The 15,886-nt window shown below is 40.4% G+C and overlaps 1 protein-coding gene across 1 annotated transcript in view; it reads left to right on the forward strand.

Annotated features, from left to right (window-relative positions):
* Positions 1 to 15,886, forward strand: part of EXOC4 (exocyst complex component 4) — an 806,466-nt gene that overhangs the window by 639,803 nt on the left and 150,777 nt on the right. Inside the window, exon 12 of the mRNA XM_070787321.1 lies at positions 1,274 to 1,410. Coding sequence (XP_070643422.1) covers positions 1,274 to 1,410 — 137 coding nt within the window. The remainder of the gene's footprint in view (positions 1 to 1,273; positions 1,411 to 15,886) is intronic.

Below are 15,886 nucleotides of genomic sequence, written 5' to 3' on the forward strand. Positions count from 1 at the left end.
TGTCCGTTCTTTTTGACTGTAGAAGAAAGAAAACCAAAACCCTGTACCCCATAGTCTGTATTTAAGCAGAATAAAATGCCTTTGATTATTTCAAAGGTTACTGTCAGACCGGGAAAAAAAAAAAATTTAACATTCACTTTTCTGGCTCAGTCTGGAATTCTATATAAATAAATACATATTCATTAAACCAGTTATTGACCAAAGGATTCCAAAATGCTAAGCGTGCGATTAATATTTACTCCAGTGTAATTGAGCTCTTTGGGAAAGTGGCACAAACAAATGGTTTGAACAATTATACCTTTTCTTTTTTTCTGGCTTGGCTTGCCACCTTTTTCTTATTCTTAAGCAAAAATATAGAATTTATTGAAAATGCCTCTTTTTAGATATAGCATTGTTTCACTGCACAGTATTATTAGTCTCTAAAGATGGGTTTATTTTTTCCCTTGGATATTCCTTTAATTCGCTTTTAAAACACATCTATTTGGACACTGCTTCTACAGTGACAAAAACAAGAAGCACCATGATCTCATGAGAAATGTTTCTAAAGTGCGATGGTGTAGTGAAAAGACAAGTCTGGAGTCCTTGCTTTGCTTTTTTCTTTCTCTAAGCCTGTTTCCTCCTTTTTACACTGGGGATGGTTAAGGGATTCAATTGATGGCTTTGTTGAGAGGATTAAATGAGATAAAGCATGTACAGTGTCTAGCTCAGTACTCTGCACTTGTAAGAATGCGTAAGTGTTCGTGATTATCATTATTATGTGAGTTTCAAGTGAGGGTAACATATGCTGTATATGTGAAAACATACTACAAGCTGTAAGGCACAATACAAATGTTATTTGGTATCCTTAATAGATTGATGGTTTTGAAACTTTTAAAAACAACTCCTGGAAGGCTTTTTCTTCAGGCTGCCTGTCATGGATCCCTAATCTGAAAGTAGAACCCTGAGGATGATAAATCGACTGCAACTGAATTATGTATTTCCTTTCTTAAAAGCCACAGAGAGATATCTTGTGAATGCCAAGAATTTCATGAAATCAGTTTGAAATTCCCTGTCCTGTGTCCTTCCATAAAAAACACCTTCTCAGGTCTTGGGAGGATCAGCCCTATGTAAGATACTTATTTCTTTTTTTGTGAGTAGTTTTAAATGTCATGTCTTTCTAGGAAGGTTCAGGTGTCTTAAGTGATTACATCCTTCAGTTGTCCTTCCTTGTCCTACGCATTACCTGAGTCAAAACCCTCATCAGCTTCTGCGTCCTCTCTGTGTTCTTTTCCAGAGCACAATCATTGTGGAGAAGACAGTGCAAGACCTCATGAACCTGATGCACGACTTGAGTGCCTACTCAGATCAGTTCCTCAACATGGTGTGCGTGAAGCTGCAGGAGTACAAGGACACGTGCTGTGCAGCCTACAGGTAGAGCATCTGTGGGGCTAAGCAGGCAGTTTAGAACTTGACCATTGGGGCGGTGGGTGATACTGCCTTCATAGCCTAAATTTCCACCTTTATAGAAAAGGACCGTCCTTCAGTTTGTCAAGAAGCCTGATGAGAACATATACAAAAGCAGCAGTCTCCTAAACACAGACGTGTGTATCAACAGAGAGTGGGAGGGACAAAGGGACAAAGCCAACTAGCACTGCCACTGAGCGGCTTAGGTGAAGTGTCAGCCTTGGTTTTTATGAACTTCTAGCCTCACAAGGTGTGTCTTCCTCAAGGAAAGTCCAGATCTTGATTAACCCCTCTTGTGATTCTAGAAGATCTTTAAAGAAAGCAATTTTGAACTCTTAGCAACCCTTAATAATCAATACGGTTTTCTTTTAGTTAGTACAAATGTAGTCCTCCTGATATTTGATCTATAGCATTCCTACTGTCATGAAAGGATGGTTAATCTGTTTTTAGCGTCAGTGGAGATGAAAGATCATTGTTATAAACTTGAAAACCTTTCATTTTACTCCTGATTTCTTTTTTCTGAGTTCAAAATTCTCTTTGAGCTTGTGGAAAAGATCATGGCACTTCTTGTAAAAAGCTAATAATAGGAACAAATTATGGTCTGGTTGACAAGACCTGAAACAATTAGGGAAGAAAAGAATGTATAATAAAATACTAAATTTATGTGATATATAATTAAGAATAGACAGTATAGCACAGGATCAGGTACTACTTGTACACTACAGACTGTAAAAGCAGAAGGAATAAAACATTAAAAAGAGTGACAGGCTGGAGTCAAGAGAAATCTCACAGAAGGTGAGATAGATTCAGAACCTTAGACAGATGGATGAGATTAGGGAGGTGGAAGAAGAAATAGGAGCACTGCAGGGATAAAGACTCAGCAAAAGCATAGTTATCTGATATTCAGATGGACGGTTGAGGAGGGAGAGGTTTGAATCGAACAGAGTTCCTAGAGAAGATAGTAGGAAATAATGTTGAATAGGGAAAGTAAGACCATATAACAAAAGGTCTTAAAAAAATAAGACTTGGAACTTTAGATGTTGAATAGTAGATGATAAGGAGCCATTATAAGTAAGCCAGGAAGCAGTGTTTAGGGAAGATTAATCTGGCCAAGGGATATAACATAGATTAATACTTAACCTCCTTAACTCCAACAGTAAGTAATATTTATCCACAGTTACACAAACCAAAAAAAAAACAAAAAACAGTCATTTCACTGAAAGATGCACTCCCAATAATATTTTTTTTTGTTCAGTAATTATTCATCAAGAATGTTAATACATTTAGGTTAAAATCATACATATAATCAACATATATGTTATACTCAATTGTGTAATTGTGATATACAAGTGATAATTCTAATGGCACATCAAAAAAAATATGTTTACATTTAGTATTTTGATAAATAAAATTTTAATTTAAATTTTTAGATTTTAATTAGATGATTTTTTTTGCAGAAAACTATAAAAGATTAATAATAAAATACTTTTGAGCATTAAGATATATTCCATTAGGATAGAACTTGGTGAGGAAATGAAGTATAAATAATACTTCAAAGAGAAAAATGAAAAATATTTAACCATTAATAATAATTAATGAAGTCGCTTAGTTGTGTCCAACTCTTTGCGATCCCACGGACTGTAGCTTGACAGGCTCCTCTGTCCCTGGAATTCTCCAGGCCATAATACTGGAGTGGGTATTTGTTCCCTTCTTCAGAGGATTTTCCCAACGAAGGAATCAAACCAGGGTCTTCTGCATTGCAGACAAATTCTTTACCAGCTGAACTACAAGCTTATTTTCATATATTTTAAATGTATTGTGGTGGATATCAAATCCCTAAGGTACTGAGATTCTATTGGTTACACTTAAAATAGTGATTTAAAGTATCAATATTTATAATGTGCCAAAAATTATGTATTTATAACCATTGAACTCATGCTTAAAAAAAAGAAAAAAAAACACCCTAAATTTCAATTTTAAAATTTGGGAAAAAGAATACAGTTTTTCAAAATTCCTTTAAGAGATACACATAAAAATTTTAAAAGCCATTGCCCTTGTTAGTTGCCCTTAGTTAGTTGTCTAAGAGAGGAATCTGGACCAAAGCTGTATTTTCAACTTTACAAAACCAAATTCCATAATGGTTGTACCAATGTCACATTTACCAAATGACAGTCAAAAAACATATTTTAAAAATCGATTTTTACGTTTACTTTAAGTGGCATTGAATTTTAAGATTTTTTTAAAGCAAGGTATGTCTTCTCTTTCTTATATTTCATAAGGGCAACCCATAATTTCTAACAAATAATAATGCCAATGATTACTAATTATAATGGAGGTTGTATAGCTTACTAAATTCACAGAGCACTGTTGAACATTCTTGTTTTGAAATGATACTCAGGTTGAGTATAGTTCTTTTTCCTGGAGTGTTTCCAGATCAGTTTCATCCTTACACGTGAACAGCCCTTCAGATATGTGACGATGACTATCACGGTCCATTTAGTAGTTTTGGTTTCTTAACTCTAGACTGAACATCCTTGGTTTCTGATACATCCTGGGTCCGTAAACCATCCTACTCTTCTTTCTTCATTGCCATTAGGCAGGCAGTGTCTATCTTAAAAAAGGAGCACTCCCCTCTGAGCCCAGTATTCCAGATGTGCTGTCATACTTCAGCAAAACCACTGCCTTCTTTTTGTAGGACCCAGTGCCGAAACACATCCTTCATTGCGTGTGAATGTGTAGGACTAAAGTAGTCAGTTACAGATTATATCTCTAAAGAGCTTACATTCTTGGTAAAGCATAGAAAGGAAAATAGGAGACAAAGAAAGCAAGCAAGTATACCCACAGCACTAACTTATGATGGAAAATATGGTAAGATAGGCAATGATGACATGTTCTAGGAAGAAGAAATTACAGAGGACAAGAAAGACTTGGGGAAAGACACCGACTTGGACTTGTGAAGAATGAGTAGGATTTTTACAATATTTGTTTATTCGGCTGCATCTTGAGTCACAGCATGCAAACTCTTAGTTGTGGCATGCAGGATGTAGTGCTCTGACCAGGAATCAAACCTGGGACCCCTGCATTGGGTGCCTTGGGTGTGCAGAGTCTTAGCCACTAGACCACCAGGGAAGTCCCTAAAACAAGGAGGATTTAGACAGGATTTAAGCTGAAGGGGCTGAAGGAATGAAGGAACCAGAACAATGTCAAGAAGGTGGAGAAGAGCAGGACAAGGATGAACAAATGATGAATATTTGGGTTTTGGACAAGATGGCCAAGCCAAAATAGAGGCTGTTGAATACCAGGTTCAAGGAACTTGACCTTTTAAAGTTAGGGAGTGGGAACCACTGAAGATGAGTAAACAGGGAGCGCCCGGGCAGACCTGTGCTTTAGGGAGATGTTTCTGAGCTTGAGTAAGATGGGTTGGAAAGGCAAGAGTGTGGAGGTGTAGTGGAGAGAGGCAGAGCACCTGAATTAGAGGAGACATGGGGGAAATGGAGGGGAAGGGGCAGACCAAGAGACACGAGGGGCTGAATTTGTAGGACGTGGTCACTGTCTGGCTCTAGAGGGTAGGAAAGTGTAAGAAGAAACACTAGCTGAAATTGGCCTTATCTTTTCTAACCTGTATTTGAAGGAATTTTTTTTTTAAACTTAAATTCAAGATCTCACATGTAGCCATTGGACTTAATGTTATTTTTAGCTCATCATTTCAGTCTATTGAGATATTTTTGAATCCTCATTCTGTCATCAAAATAATCATAGCTATTCCTCCAAATTCCATGTCATTCTTGATTTTATAAGCAATCTTTTGGTTTCTTTGCCTATGTCATTTAAAAAATGTTTGACGGGACAGGGCTAAATTAAGAATTTTGTGCTCTATATCTCTCAAGACTTCTGTTGAGATTGACATCCATATACTAGTCAGTACTTCAGGGGTTCATATGTTTTTCTCACTATAAACCCTGGACTATAGCTCAAGAGCAGTCTCTGGGGCCTGAACTTCAATACCAGCTTTGTCACCTATTAGCTTTGACCTTGAACTGAGTTACTCAGCCTCTTTGTGCCTTACTTTTCTCATCTACAGAAAGAGAAAATAATAGTTCTTCCCTCATACTATTGTTTTGAAAATGTCAACTTTATAGAGCTGTCTTAGCAAAATAGTAAGCCCCCTCCCAAATGATTAGCTATTCATATTGTTCTGATAATGACAATGATGATCATGACAAAGATTACCTTTACTACCACCCATGGTCAATACCCCTATATTTCATCATGCATCCCATAAGAGACTTAGATTTCTTACTAGTGTCCGCCCAGCTCTGATCCTTACAGTGCAGCTAGCCCTTCCTTCTGTATCCCCATGATGGGCATTAGAAGACAGCAGTAGACAATACCTAGTTCTTTGTTCTGGAATCCTCTCATCCCTTCATTTTTAGCATTCATCGCCTCCCGCTTTGCCAGACTTTTTGTTAAGAACTCTCCATCTTAGAAACAAAGTCTCTTGACTTTGAGCCAAATTTTACCATTGCTTCATTCAAGTCAGTGACATACCCAGTTAGGAAAGGAACAAAGTCATGTTACTTGTTTAATTGTGAGATCTTCCTATTTCCTAGTGAGTACCACCTCCTAATTGTTCATAAACCATCATTAATAATCTATTCTAGAATTTTTGCCTATAGTTCCAAACTTACCCAATTTCTGTAATATACCTTCTTTTATGAACATCAGGGCATTTGTTCTCAGGCGTTTTTCAATCTGCCAGGATACGTCTAAGATTATCAGCAGTGGTTCTATGAGTTTATGCTTTGAATTATTTCTGTGCCCCACGGTTCTTGACTAAATTTATTAAACCTATCAAAATATTATTTAATTTCAGTTACTCTTGACACAGTTAATTACTTGATCCTTAAAACAGTTCATTTGCTTGGTCTCTAGAATTTCATTCATTTAATGAATGTTTCAGATCAGATCAGTTGCTCAGTCGTGTCTGACTCTGCAACCCCATGAATCGCAGCATGCCAGGCCTCCCTGTCCATCACCAACTCCTGGAGTTCACTCAAACTCACGTCCATCAAGTCAGTGATGCCATCCAGCCATCTCATCCTCTGTCGTCCCCTTCTCCTCTTGCCCCCAGTCCTTCCCAGCATCAGAGTCTTTTCCAATGAGTCAACTCTTCGCATGAGGTGGCCAAAGTACTGGAGTTTCAGCTTTAGCATAATGTTTATTGAGTACTTATCCCAGGATTTGTAGATACAGCAGTGAACCAAACAGAAAATATACTGCTTTCTACAGGTTTACACTGTAGAGGTTTACACTCTGTTGGAGATGGGAGAGAGGAGATATACAATAAATAGAATACATAAATCCATAAAGAATTTTAGAAAATGCTAAGCCCTGCAGGGGGAAACAGAGTAGAGTCAATAGACCCTGGGATGTAGGAGAAGAAGGTTGCAGTTTTCAGTAGGGTGCCCCAGTAGGCCCTGTCATGTTGAAGTTTGATAAAAGACTGGAAGGAGTTTGGGGAGTTAGAGAAGATTATCTGGAAAGAATGCCCTGGCAAAGGACAGAGGCCCTCAAGCATGACTACACATGACACTTTTCAGAACCGACAGGGAGGCCAGCGTGTCTGGGGTAAACTGAGCAGGAAGGAACTAGAAAGATATCCGAAAGGGAACAGAGGGCCAGGCGTGTAGGGCCTCGTAGGCCACTGTAGGGCTGTTGACTTCTATTCTGATTAAAACAGGAGCCATTGCAAGAGCTGTGCCTACAAGCAGATATGGTCTGATTTTTATTTTTAAATATAAGTATTGAGAGTAGGCTGTAGGGGTTACACAGATGGAAGCAGGGAGGCTGACGAGGGCCTGTTGCGGTCATCCAGGTGAGAATTGCAGCTCATACTGGTTAGCAGCAGCACAGGGGGTGAGAACTGGTTGAATTCTGAATACATGGTTGATCTTTGAACAGCCCAAATTTCTACTGCATGGGTCTGCTACTAATATGCACATTTTTTTCAATAAATACAGTACCTGGATTTTCATTCTGCACATCTTTAAGTGTGAGGGAAAGTTTGTGTTTGATTCCAGCATGTGGAATCAAAAAACTTAGGGTTTGGGTCCTGATTCTGTCCAGACTGTTTCAGTTTCGTGCCCCTGGGTGAGTCACTAATCAATCTTTGGTTTTTGAGGCAGAAATAGTATATGGATTTTTAACTGTGCGGGAAGTCAGTGCGCCTAACCCCTGCGTTGCTCAAAGATCGACTGTATTTGTAAGGGCCAGCCAACAGAACTCCCTGCCAGACTGGATAGAGTGTGAGAGAAAGAAAGCTATCAAAAATGATTCAGGATTTTTCATTTAAATGGTGAAAAGTCAGAGTTGCCAGTATTGAGATGGAGAACATGGCAGGTTTGGGGGCAGTAGGTAAGATTCCAATTTGGAGTGTGTATTAGGCAACCACATGGAGCTATGGGATGGGCAGTTGGATGTATGTATCAAAAGGAAAGAAGTCTGCCCTGGAGATAGGTATTCTCAGCCACCAACATATAAATAGTGTATATAAATGGTATTTAAAACTATGGACTACATGAAATCGCTAGGGGATTGAGTATTACTATGACAGAGAAAAGGACTGTGGAATTTAAGAAGTTTGTAAGATGAGAAACCAGCAAAGGAGACTGAGAAGCGACCATCAGCGAAGTAGGAGGAAGAAGAAGACAGTGTGGGGTCCAGGAAACCAAGTGAAGGGATGGAGGGATCCTTTGTCCCAGTGCTGCTATAGGATCGTGTTAGAACTCATCTTTGAGTGATAAATGGAACACGGGGGTATTCCTGATTGTCACAAGAGTTGTTTCCATGGACTCGTAGATGGGAAACCTGGATTGATACGGACTTAAAAAAAGAATCTGGGAGTAGAGAACTTGTAAATATAGGCAGAACTTTTACAGTGAGTTTTGCTGTGAAAGGGAACAGAGAAATGGAGTGATAGCTGGGGAATTGAGACCACATGAAGTGTTTTTTAATTGTTTTAGCTGTTATTTTAAATAGAAATAAGTGCATGTTTATATTTTAAGAAAATTATTTAGGACAAAGGGAAAATTATCGATGCAGGAGAGAAAGAATGAACATTGCTAAAATTGTGTTTGGGGGTTGGATTCAGTGCAACAAATATAGTAACTGGCTTTAGACAGGCTCACAGGTAGTTTTGTTCACCATGCTCTGTCCTTCTCAAAGGAATGATTTCTGTCATTTATAGTTCACCGTTTTGTCCAAACAATGCACCAATCTATTATACTACTGGGTTGGCCAGAAAGTTCACTCAGATGTTTCCGTGCCATCCTGTGGGAAAATCCGAATCCACTTTTTGGCCAACCCCCATGCTTTTCTCTTGGAAAATACCCATTACTTTTGGTTCTTGATACCTTGTGGTCAACAGGTATCGTGATTCCTTCTCCCGAGGGACTAATCATTTTGGTGTCCTTCCTGGCCAAATTCTCTGGAATGATGTCGACTTACTGGTGCCCACGATCACACTGTTCCTTCTTCAGAGTCTTCTCTGTCCTGGTCTACCACAGTTGCTGAATTTATCTCAGAGCTGGGAAAAGTACTCCTGTGAAGCTCTGCCGGGGATTAAATAGAAAATCGTTTACGTGGTTGTTACACAACAGCGCGCTCACACACGCAACACAGAACCCTGTGGTGCCTGTTACCTGTCACTTAGTCAGGCTTTCCAGGCTCGGAAGAAAGTGTTTCCTTACTGTGTGAGTCTGAAGATGTAAAGTGTCCTTACTTCCTCTCTTCCCACGTGTTGCCCTCCCCCAGACTGGCACCTGCTGAGGAGTAATTAGGGCAGTTCTAATTTGGACAGCCAAATCCTGATTACAGTGAGAGGAAAAACAGGAAATGTTCTAGTTTTGCTGCCAGCAAATGACTGACTTAAATAGAAAGCCATATACAATTCAAATGATCCAAAGTGATATAACATTGGGGAAGGAGGAAGGGAGCGGGGAAATACCGCCATCGGATTCTTTCTCAGCAGATATCTTTTACACAAAGAATCTGATCCATAAGCTCACAATGCCCTCTGCTGAGAGCTGGAGTGTTTTCCGAGTTTGCCCTGAGAACCCAAGTGAACCACTGGGAGTTTGGAGTGAAGTCACTCAGTCATGTCCGACTCTCTGTGACCCCGTGGGCTGTAGCCTACCAGGCTCCTCTGTCCATGGGATTTTCCAGGCAATAGTCTGGAGTGGATTGCCATTTCGTTCTCCCAGGGGATCTTCCCAGCCCAGGGATCAAACCCGGGTCTCCCGCATTGTAGACAGACGCTTTACCGTCTGAGCCACCAGGGGAGTCACAAGGAGGTCTAAGGAAGGGTCAACAACATCTCACCTTTCTCTGAGCCCTTCACTCTGGAGAGAAAGCCTGTTATGTATACTGATGTCATGTTATATGCTTTGGATAAAAAGGCATCCTAAAAGGGAGATGAGGACTAGAAGTCTACTTCTTAATTAGTCACAACTCTTGAGTCTTAAAAGAAAACTCAGCTGTGAATTCTTGGGTCCTCTGCATTAGTGAGGGGCTTCCCAGGTGGCTCAGTGGTAAAGAATCCACCTGCCAATACAGGAGTCACTGGAGACAAGGTTTCGATCCCTGGGTGGGGAAGATCCCCTGGAGGAGGTAATGGCAACCCAAATCCAGTATTCTTGCTGGGAAATCCCATGGACAGAGGAGCCTGCCGGACTATAGCCCATGGGGTCGCAGAGAGTCAAACACGACTGAGTGACTGAGCATGCATTTATACTGCATTAGCGACAGGTGGCCAGTCTGTTGGTCTGCTACTTATAAGCTGAGTGTTTCTCTCCCTATATCATCCTCTTTGTCCTAAGGTACAAGCAGCTGCTTATGTGCCCCCAAATAGTCACTTGAAGATGGAAAATCATTTTTGTAAAGTTTGTCTGTTCCAATTGAGCATCAGCTCATTAATCAAATTTCTGGGCCTTCCTGCATTGTGTTGGGCCGGGTAGAAAACACAAATAAAACATCTAATCTTGAAGAAGCAGTTGATACAAGACACAGGCATGTTTTTATTAGGAGAAGGTAGAACCAACCCCAGAGCCCACCTTTCACCACTTCTCCTCGGAGGCCTGAGAACTCATACCAAGGCATGAGTGACATGGAGGTGCACTTACCACCACCAATGGCAGAAGCCAGCTCTGGCACAAGCCTGGACACCTTGTGGGGCTTCAAGATGTTTATTTAATGAAGGAGTCAGTTCCTAACAGACCGAAGAGGATGAGCAAGCAGTAGGGAAGCATGGATGGACGTGATGCATGGGGGAGGGGTTGAGAAATGAAAATGACTGGGGTGGTCAGTGTAGTTAAGAATGAGCAGAAAAGGTTTCTCTTCTTTTAAACTTCCCATGTTAAGTACAGGAACACCATCATGGGTATTTGGGAACAGGATGACCTGTCCTCTCTAATCCAAGTAGTGTCTTCAGAAGCTCTCAGTGGCTACCTTGTGCCAAGTAGCAGAGACTAGACACCATGGTTTGTGAAACCCTGTGGATTTGCTGTGCAGAAAGATGCCAGGGTCCTACAGGAATGAGAGTTTAATTGACCTGGTCTCACTGTCTTTGCCAGCTAACTAACTCTGAACCTCAGATGAGCCAAGGGCTGTGCCAGGGAACCCTAGTCAAGCTCCATGCTAGCCTGTCTTCTGGTTTGCCTCTTAAACCTATGCTATGTCCCCTATTCTTGGCTCACCTACCACTGATACATTCATTTTCATTAAATAGTGAAGAGATTATGAAGACATTTATAAAAATATGTACAGTATCTGATTCACAGAGCACAGTCAGCAAATGCGAGCTTTTATTATGTGCTCCTATAACTTATTAGGCATAACATTTCAATATTTATCCAGCTGTATTATAATTGAAGACTTTTATCATGTGTTATTTGATATATTATTGGTTTACATGTCTTTCTCTCTCAAACACTGTGGACTCGCAAGTTATTTGAGGAGATTTTAAAACACACCACCTCGATTTCTCACATAAGGCTCACAGAATCCTGGACCTGGGCAAGAGTAGTTTAAAAATGTCCCCAAAGTGATTCTTGTATGTGTTACTGATCTGAATTCTGGAGTTATAGAAGCAAGTTACTGTGTCTTTTTTCCACAAAATTGTCCCAACATTTAGCATGACATCTGCATACAGGCCTTTCCCTCATGTTTATTGATCAAGTGAATAACTCTACTTTTCTGTGTGCATGTTAAATCACTTCAGTCATGTCCCACTCTTTGCGACCCCATGAACTGAAGCCCACCGGGTTACTCTGTCTGAGGGATTCTCCGGGCAAGAATACTGGAGTGGGTTGCCATTCCCTTCTCCGGGGGATTTTCCCCACCCAGGGATAAAACATGCGTCTCTTATGTCTCCTGGGTTGGCAGGTGGGTTCTTTACCACTAGTGCCACATGGGAAGCCCCATATTCTAGTGCCCATCAACTGCCTTCTTGTCAAGTACAGATACTGCCCTTCCAATCACATCTCCCAGGAGTTCCCTAGCAAGCAGCCAGTCTTAATTTCCCCCACCTAACTCACGATGAAGGAGGAGTCAGTTGCAGTCACTTTGAAGCAAAGTAATAAGGACCCGAACTAGAATGGAAATACACACTTGGGAAGGTGCGTGGTCATTGTGCAAGGACTCCATAGTTATCTACTCATTTTGTCAGTCACAGCAGTTCTCAAGATTAGATTCTCCCAACCTTACAAATGAAGAAACAGAGGTTCAGAAAGGTTCATACCATGGCTAAGGTCCCAATGTAAGCAAGTGGTTGTACAGGCATGAGAAGCTAAGACTGGCTCTACAGCCCAAAGAAGAGAAAGTGGGAAACTCAAATAATGTTTCAGATCAGAGAGACATGTTCATTTAGGGTGGAAACTGGGAGTTACCTGGTCTGAGATCTTTTTATAAAGATCTTTATATTTATATTTAAATTGGCTTATCATTAAAAAAAATCTGAGCCCTGACAGTTGAGGCAGATTTTGTATTCTTGGTCCACTGTGTTATAATTATTTTTCTTGGTTTTTAAAATATCAAACACTTATGACCCTTCATGTGAGAGCTTATCTAGTTGAAGGTTGTTATTAAATTATCCCCTAAATAATTTCGGTAAGCTCTGAAATTTCAAGTCTTTCCCCCTGGGTCCTCTTAAGATTATTTCTTTCCATCACCCATCTCTAGAGTTATCAGATGTTTCTTGAGTTACAATTCCAAGGTGGAGATACATACCATCATAAAGCTCTCTGAGCAGCATTGAGTGTGATGTGAAAGACAACCTGATGTTTCTCTGCTCTTTTCCTATTTATTCTGCTCCGTCTTTTCTTAAGAGAATCTTTAGTTTTGCATCTGCTTTTGTGTTTGCTTGATTTCACTCAGCGACATAGTACCAGCTCTGCATTCTGCGTTCATTGTCATGATCGCCGAGTTGCTGAATGTCGCTCTGCAGTCTGACCTGCTACAGGTCCAGTCATTCATGGTCAAAAATCAACTATAGTGGCTTCATTTGGACCAGCCTTGATGGGGTTCATTTCTCTAGCTTGGCTCCTAGTTTTTTTTTTAATTGTCTGAAAGATTCAGTCTGGGAAAGCAAACATCATGCCCAGGCTGTCACCAAACAGTTGAATCCAATTAGCCCCACCTGCCCCTGCTTGTTTACCTAATGAAAGACTCAGCACCCCAGCTGTGTCCGGGGACCAGGCACACGTGTACTTCCCAAATGTTCCAGCAAGGAAGCGGTACACGTCGGAGCCAGTCGACACCAGCAGATGTTTTCTGAATGAAATTCACTCAGCTGTGTCCAGAGGGTGGACTCTTCCCATGGCAGCCCCCTCACCTGTTCCAAGAGGTATACCTCTTTTCCTCTTCCTCCTGGGAGCAGGTACAAATGGCTACACAGATGGCTGTGTCTGTGGCCCATTGAGCTGTGAATTAATCAGTAGATTATAGTTCTGGTAGTGGTGATTAACCCTACCCCTCTTATGGAGTAATTGTTGTAAATTTAGTTCTCCTTTTTGGAGGCTGTTTGGATATGTCCTAGAATTGTGTCACCCACATAGTACCATTTTTCACAGAATTATAAAGTACTGCGGTTGGTCAAGATGGGAACTTTGCCATTTGAATGAAAAATTCCCCTTAGGGTAATCGTATGTTGCTAATCAATGCTAATATTTCAAATTAGGATATTTGGAATTGCTTTTGGGACTGATTACAATATGAATTAATAATTTATGGTTGAGGGCATTATATAGGTGGATAGCATGCTCGTTAATTTGGATTACTGTTTTTTAATAAGACAGGATCTATGACTATTAGTGGAGACAGTAATGTAATACTGTACTATTGAATTAAACCAGGCTTTAAGAAATACATAAGTAAATAGTATGAGTACTTTTAACATAGTACCCCACTAAGCGATACTTTTTCATTCCAACCAATGCTAAAATGAAAAAGTCTAGTTCTTGAAAAATGTACAGTACTATCTCATGCCTATAGACCCAGCCTTTTCCCTGAACCGGGGAACAGATGGGGGCCATCATGGATGGGCTCAAAGATTTACATGCTGAAAAACTGTGTTGGGTTTGGGCTTCTAACTCCGTGGAACAGAATTTTGATTTGTACTGTGGGCATGAGAGGAACTGACCCACTCAGCCATAGCTCTTAATAAATATGGACACTGAAATTTAACTTTTAAAAATTTTTTATTTTTTAAATGAAGAATAATTGCTTTACAGAATTTTGTTGTTTTCTGTCAAACATCAATATGAATCAGCCATAGGTATGCATATGTCCCCTCTCTCCCACCTCCCTTCCCATCCCACCTCTCTAGGTTGATACAGAGCCGCTATTTGAGTTCCCTGAATCATACAGCAAATTCCCATTGGCTATCTATTTTACATATGGTAATGTAAGTTTCCATGTGACTCTGTCTATACATCTCACCCGTTCCTCCCCTCTCCTGCATTCATGTCTGTTCTCTATGTCTGTTTCCCCATTGCTGCCTGCAAATAAATTAATCAGTACCATCTTTCTAGATTCCATAGAAATTACATAAAGGTTAAATAAATCTGAAATTTAACCTTTATGTAATTTCCATATGTCACAAAATAGTTGTCTTTAGATTTTAAAAAAGCATTGAAAATATCAGCACTATTCACAGCTTTTATAACACATATGAAATTAGCAGGTGAAGCAGATCTGACATGCAGATTATTTAATTTGACCAACCCATGGTATAGGACAAAGTCCTAGCTATGAGGTTATAAATTGTAAGTAGAAAAGGAGGGGTTTTGTTCATTTGCTTTCCAAAGGGGAAAATACTGTAGGCTGACACAGTTAACAAGGTCCTCCCAGAGAAAGTGAGGCTTTGAGGAGACTTTCCAGTAATAGGCCATGTATGAGTAAGTGGAGTGGAAAGGGAAGGCTTGACAGTAATTACTCCTTGGCTCGTTTGTCTTGTGAGTCAGGACTTTTTAATGCTGGGCTTTTTTTTCTTTCGAAAGGGGGATACACTTCTATTCATTATTCTAATTTTGTTGAATTCACAGAGGTATAGTGAGAGCATAGCAGAATGATCTATACTTTGGTCAAAATGCCAGATGGTTTGATGGCTCACCTGAGTCATTTGGTGCAGAGAAGGAGTAAAGGAAAACCACTGACATGGTTTTAGCTTAATCAGTTACCCAAGATTCCTAAAACTGAAGAGGGCTTATTTTTATGTCCAGTTCAGTTCTTACACACTCCAAATACCAGGTTTTGTGCACGGCACTGGGTGCACAATAGCTAGTGAGGAATCAACTCTGTCCTCAGAGAAGCCACCATCTAGTAAGGGATACTAGCTTGTAAAGAAGTGTGGTAGGACCCGTGAGAGCAGAGGTATGTGGGAGGTAGTGGTTCTCACCTTGGAATGCCCACTGGAATCACCTGGGACACTTTTTAAAATGTTGATGCCCACATGCCATCCCCAGAGATTCTGGTGTACTAGGTTTTAGACGTGGCCCGGACATCTAGTAATATTTTTAAAGCTCCCCAGGGCATCTCATATGGTGCTAGTGGTAAAGAACCCTCCTACCAATGCAGGAAACATAGAGACAAGGGTTTGATTCCTGGGTCGGGAAACTCCTCTGGAGGAGGGCATGGCAACCCACTCCATTATTCTTGCCTGGGAAATTGCATGGACAGAGAAGCCTGACAGTTATAGTCCTTAGGTTTGCAAAGAGTTGGGCATGACTGAAGTGACTTAGCATGCATGCACAGATGCAGTCAAGATTGAAAGCCCCAGTAAAGGGTGATAAGGCACAATGAAAGGACTCAGTTGTCTCAAGGGAAAAGCTGATGTAATGTTTAATCAGTAGAGATGGAAAAAAGTTCTCTAGGCAGAGATGATACACAT

The sequence above is a fragment of the Bos indicus genome, chromosome 4 (assembly GCF_029378745.1).
Source record: "Bos indicus isolate NIAB-ARS_2022 breed Sahiwal x Tharparkar chromosome 4, NIAB-ARS_B.indTharparkar_mat_pri_1.0, whole genome shotgun sequence".
NCBI classification, from domain to species: domain Eukaryota; kingdom Metazoa; phylum Chordata; class Mammalia; order Artiodactyla; family Bovidae; genus Bos; species Bos indicus.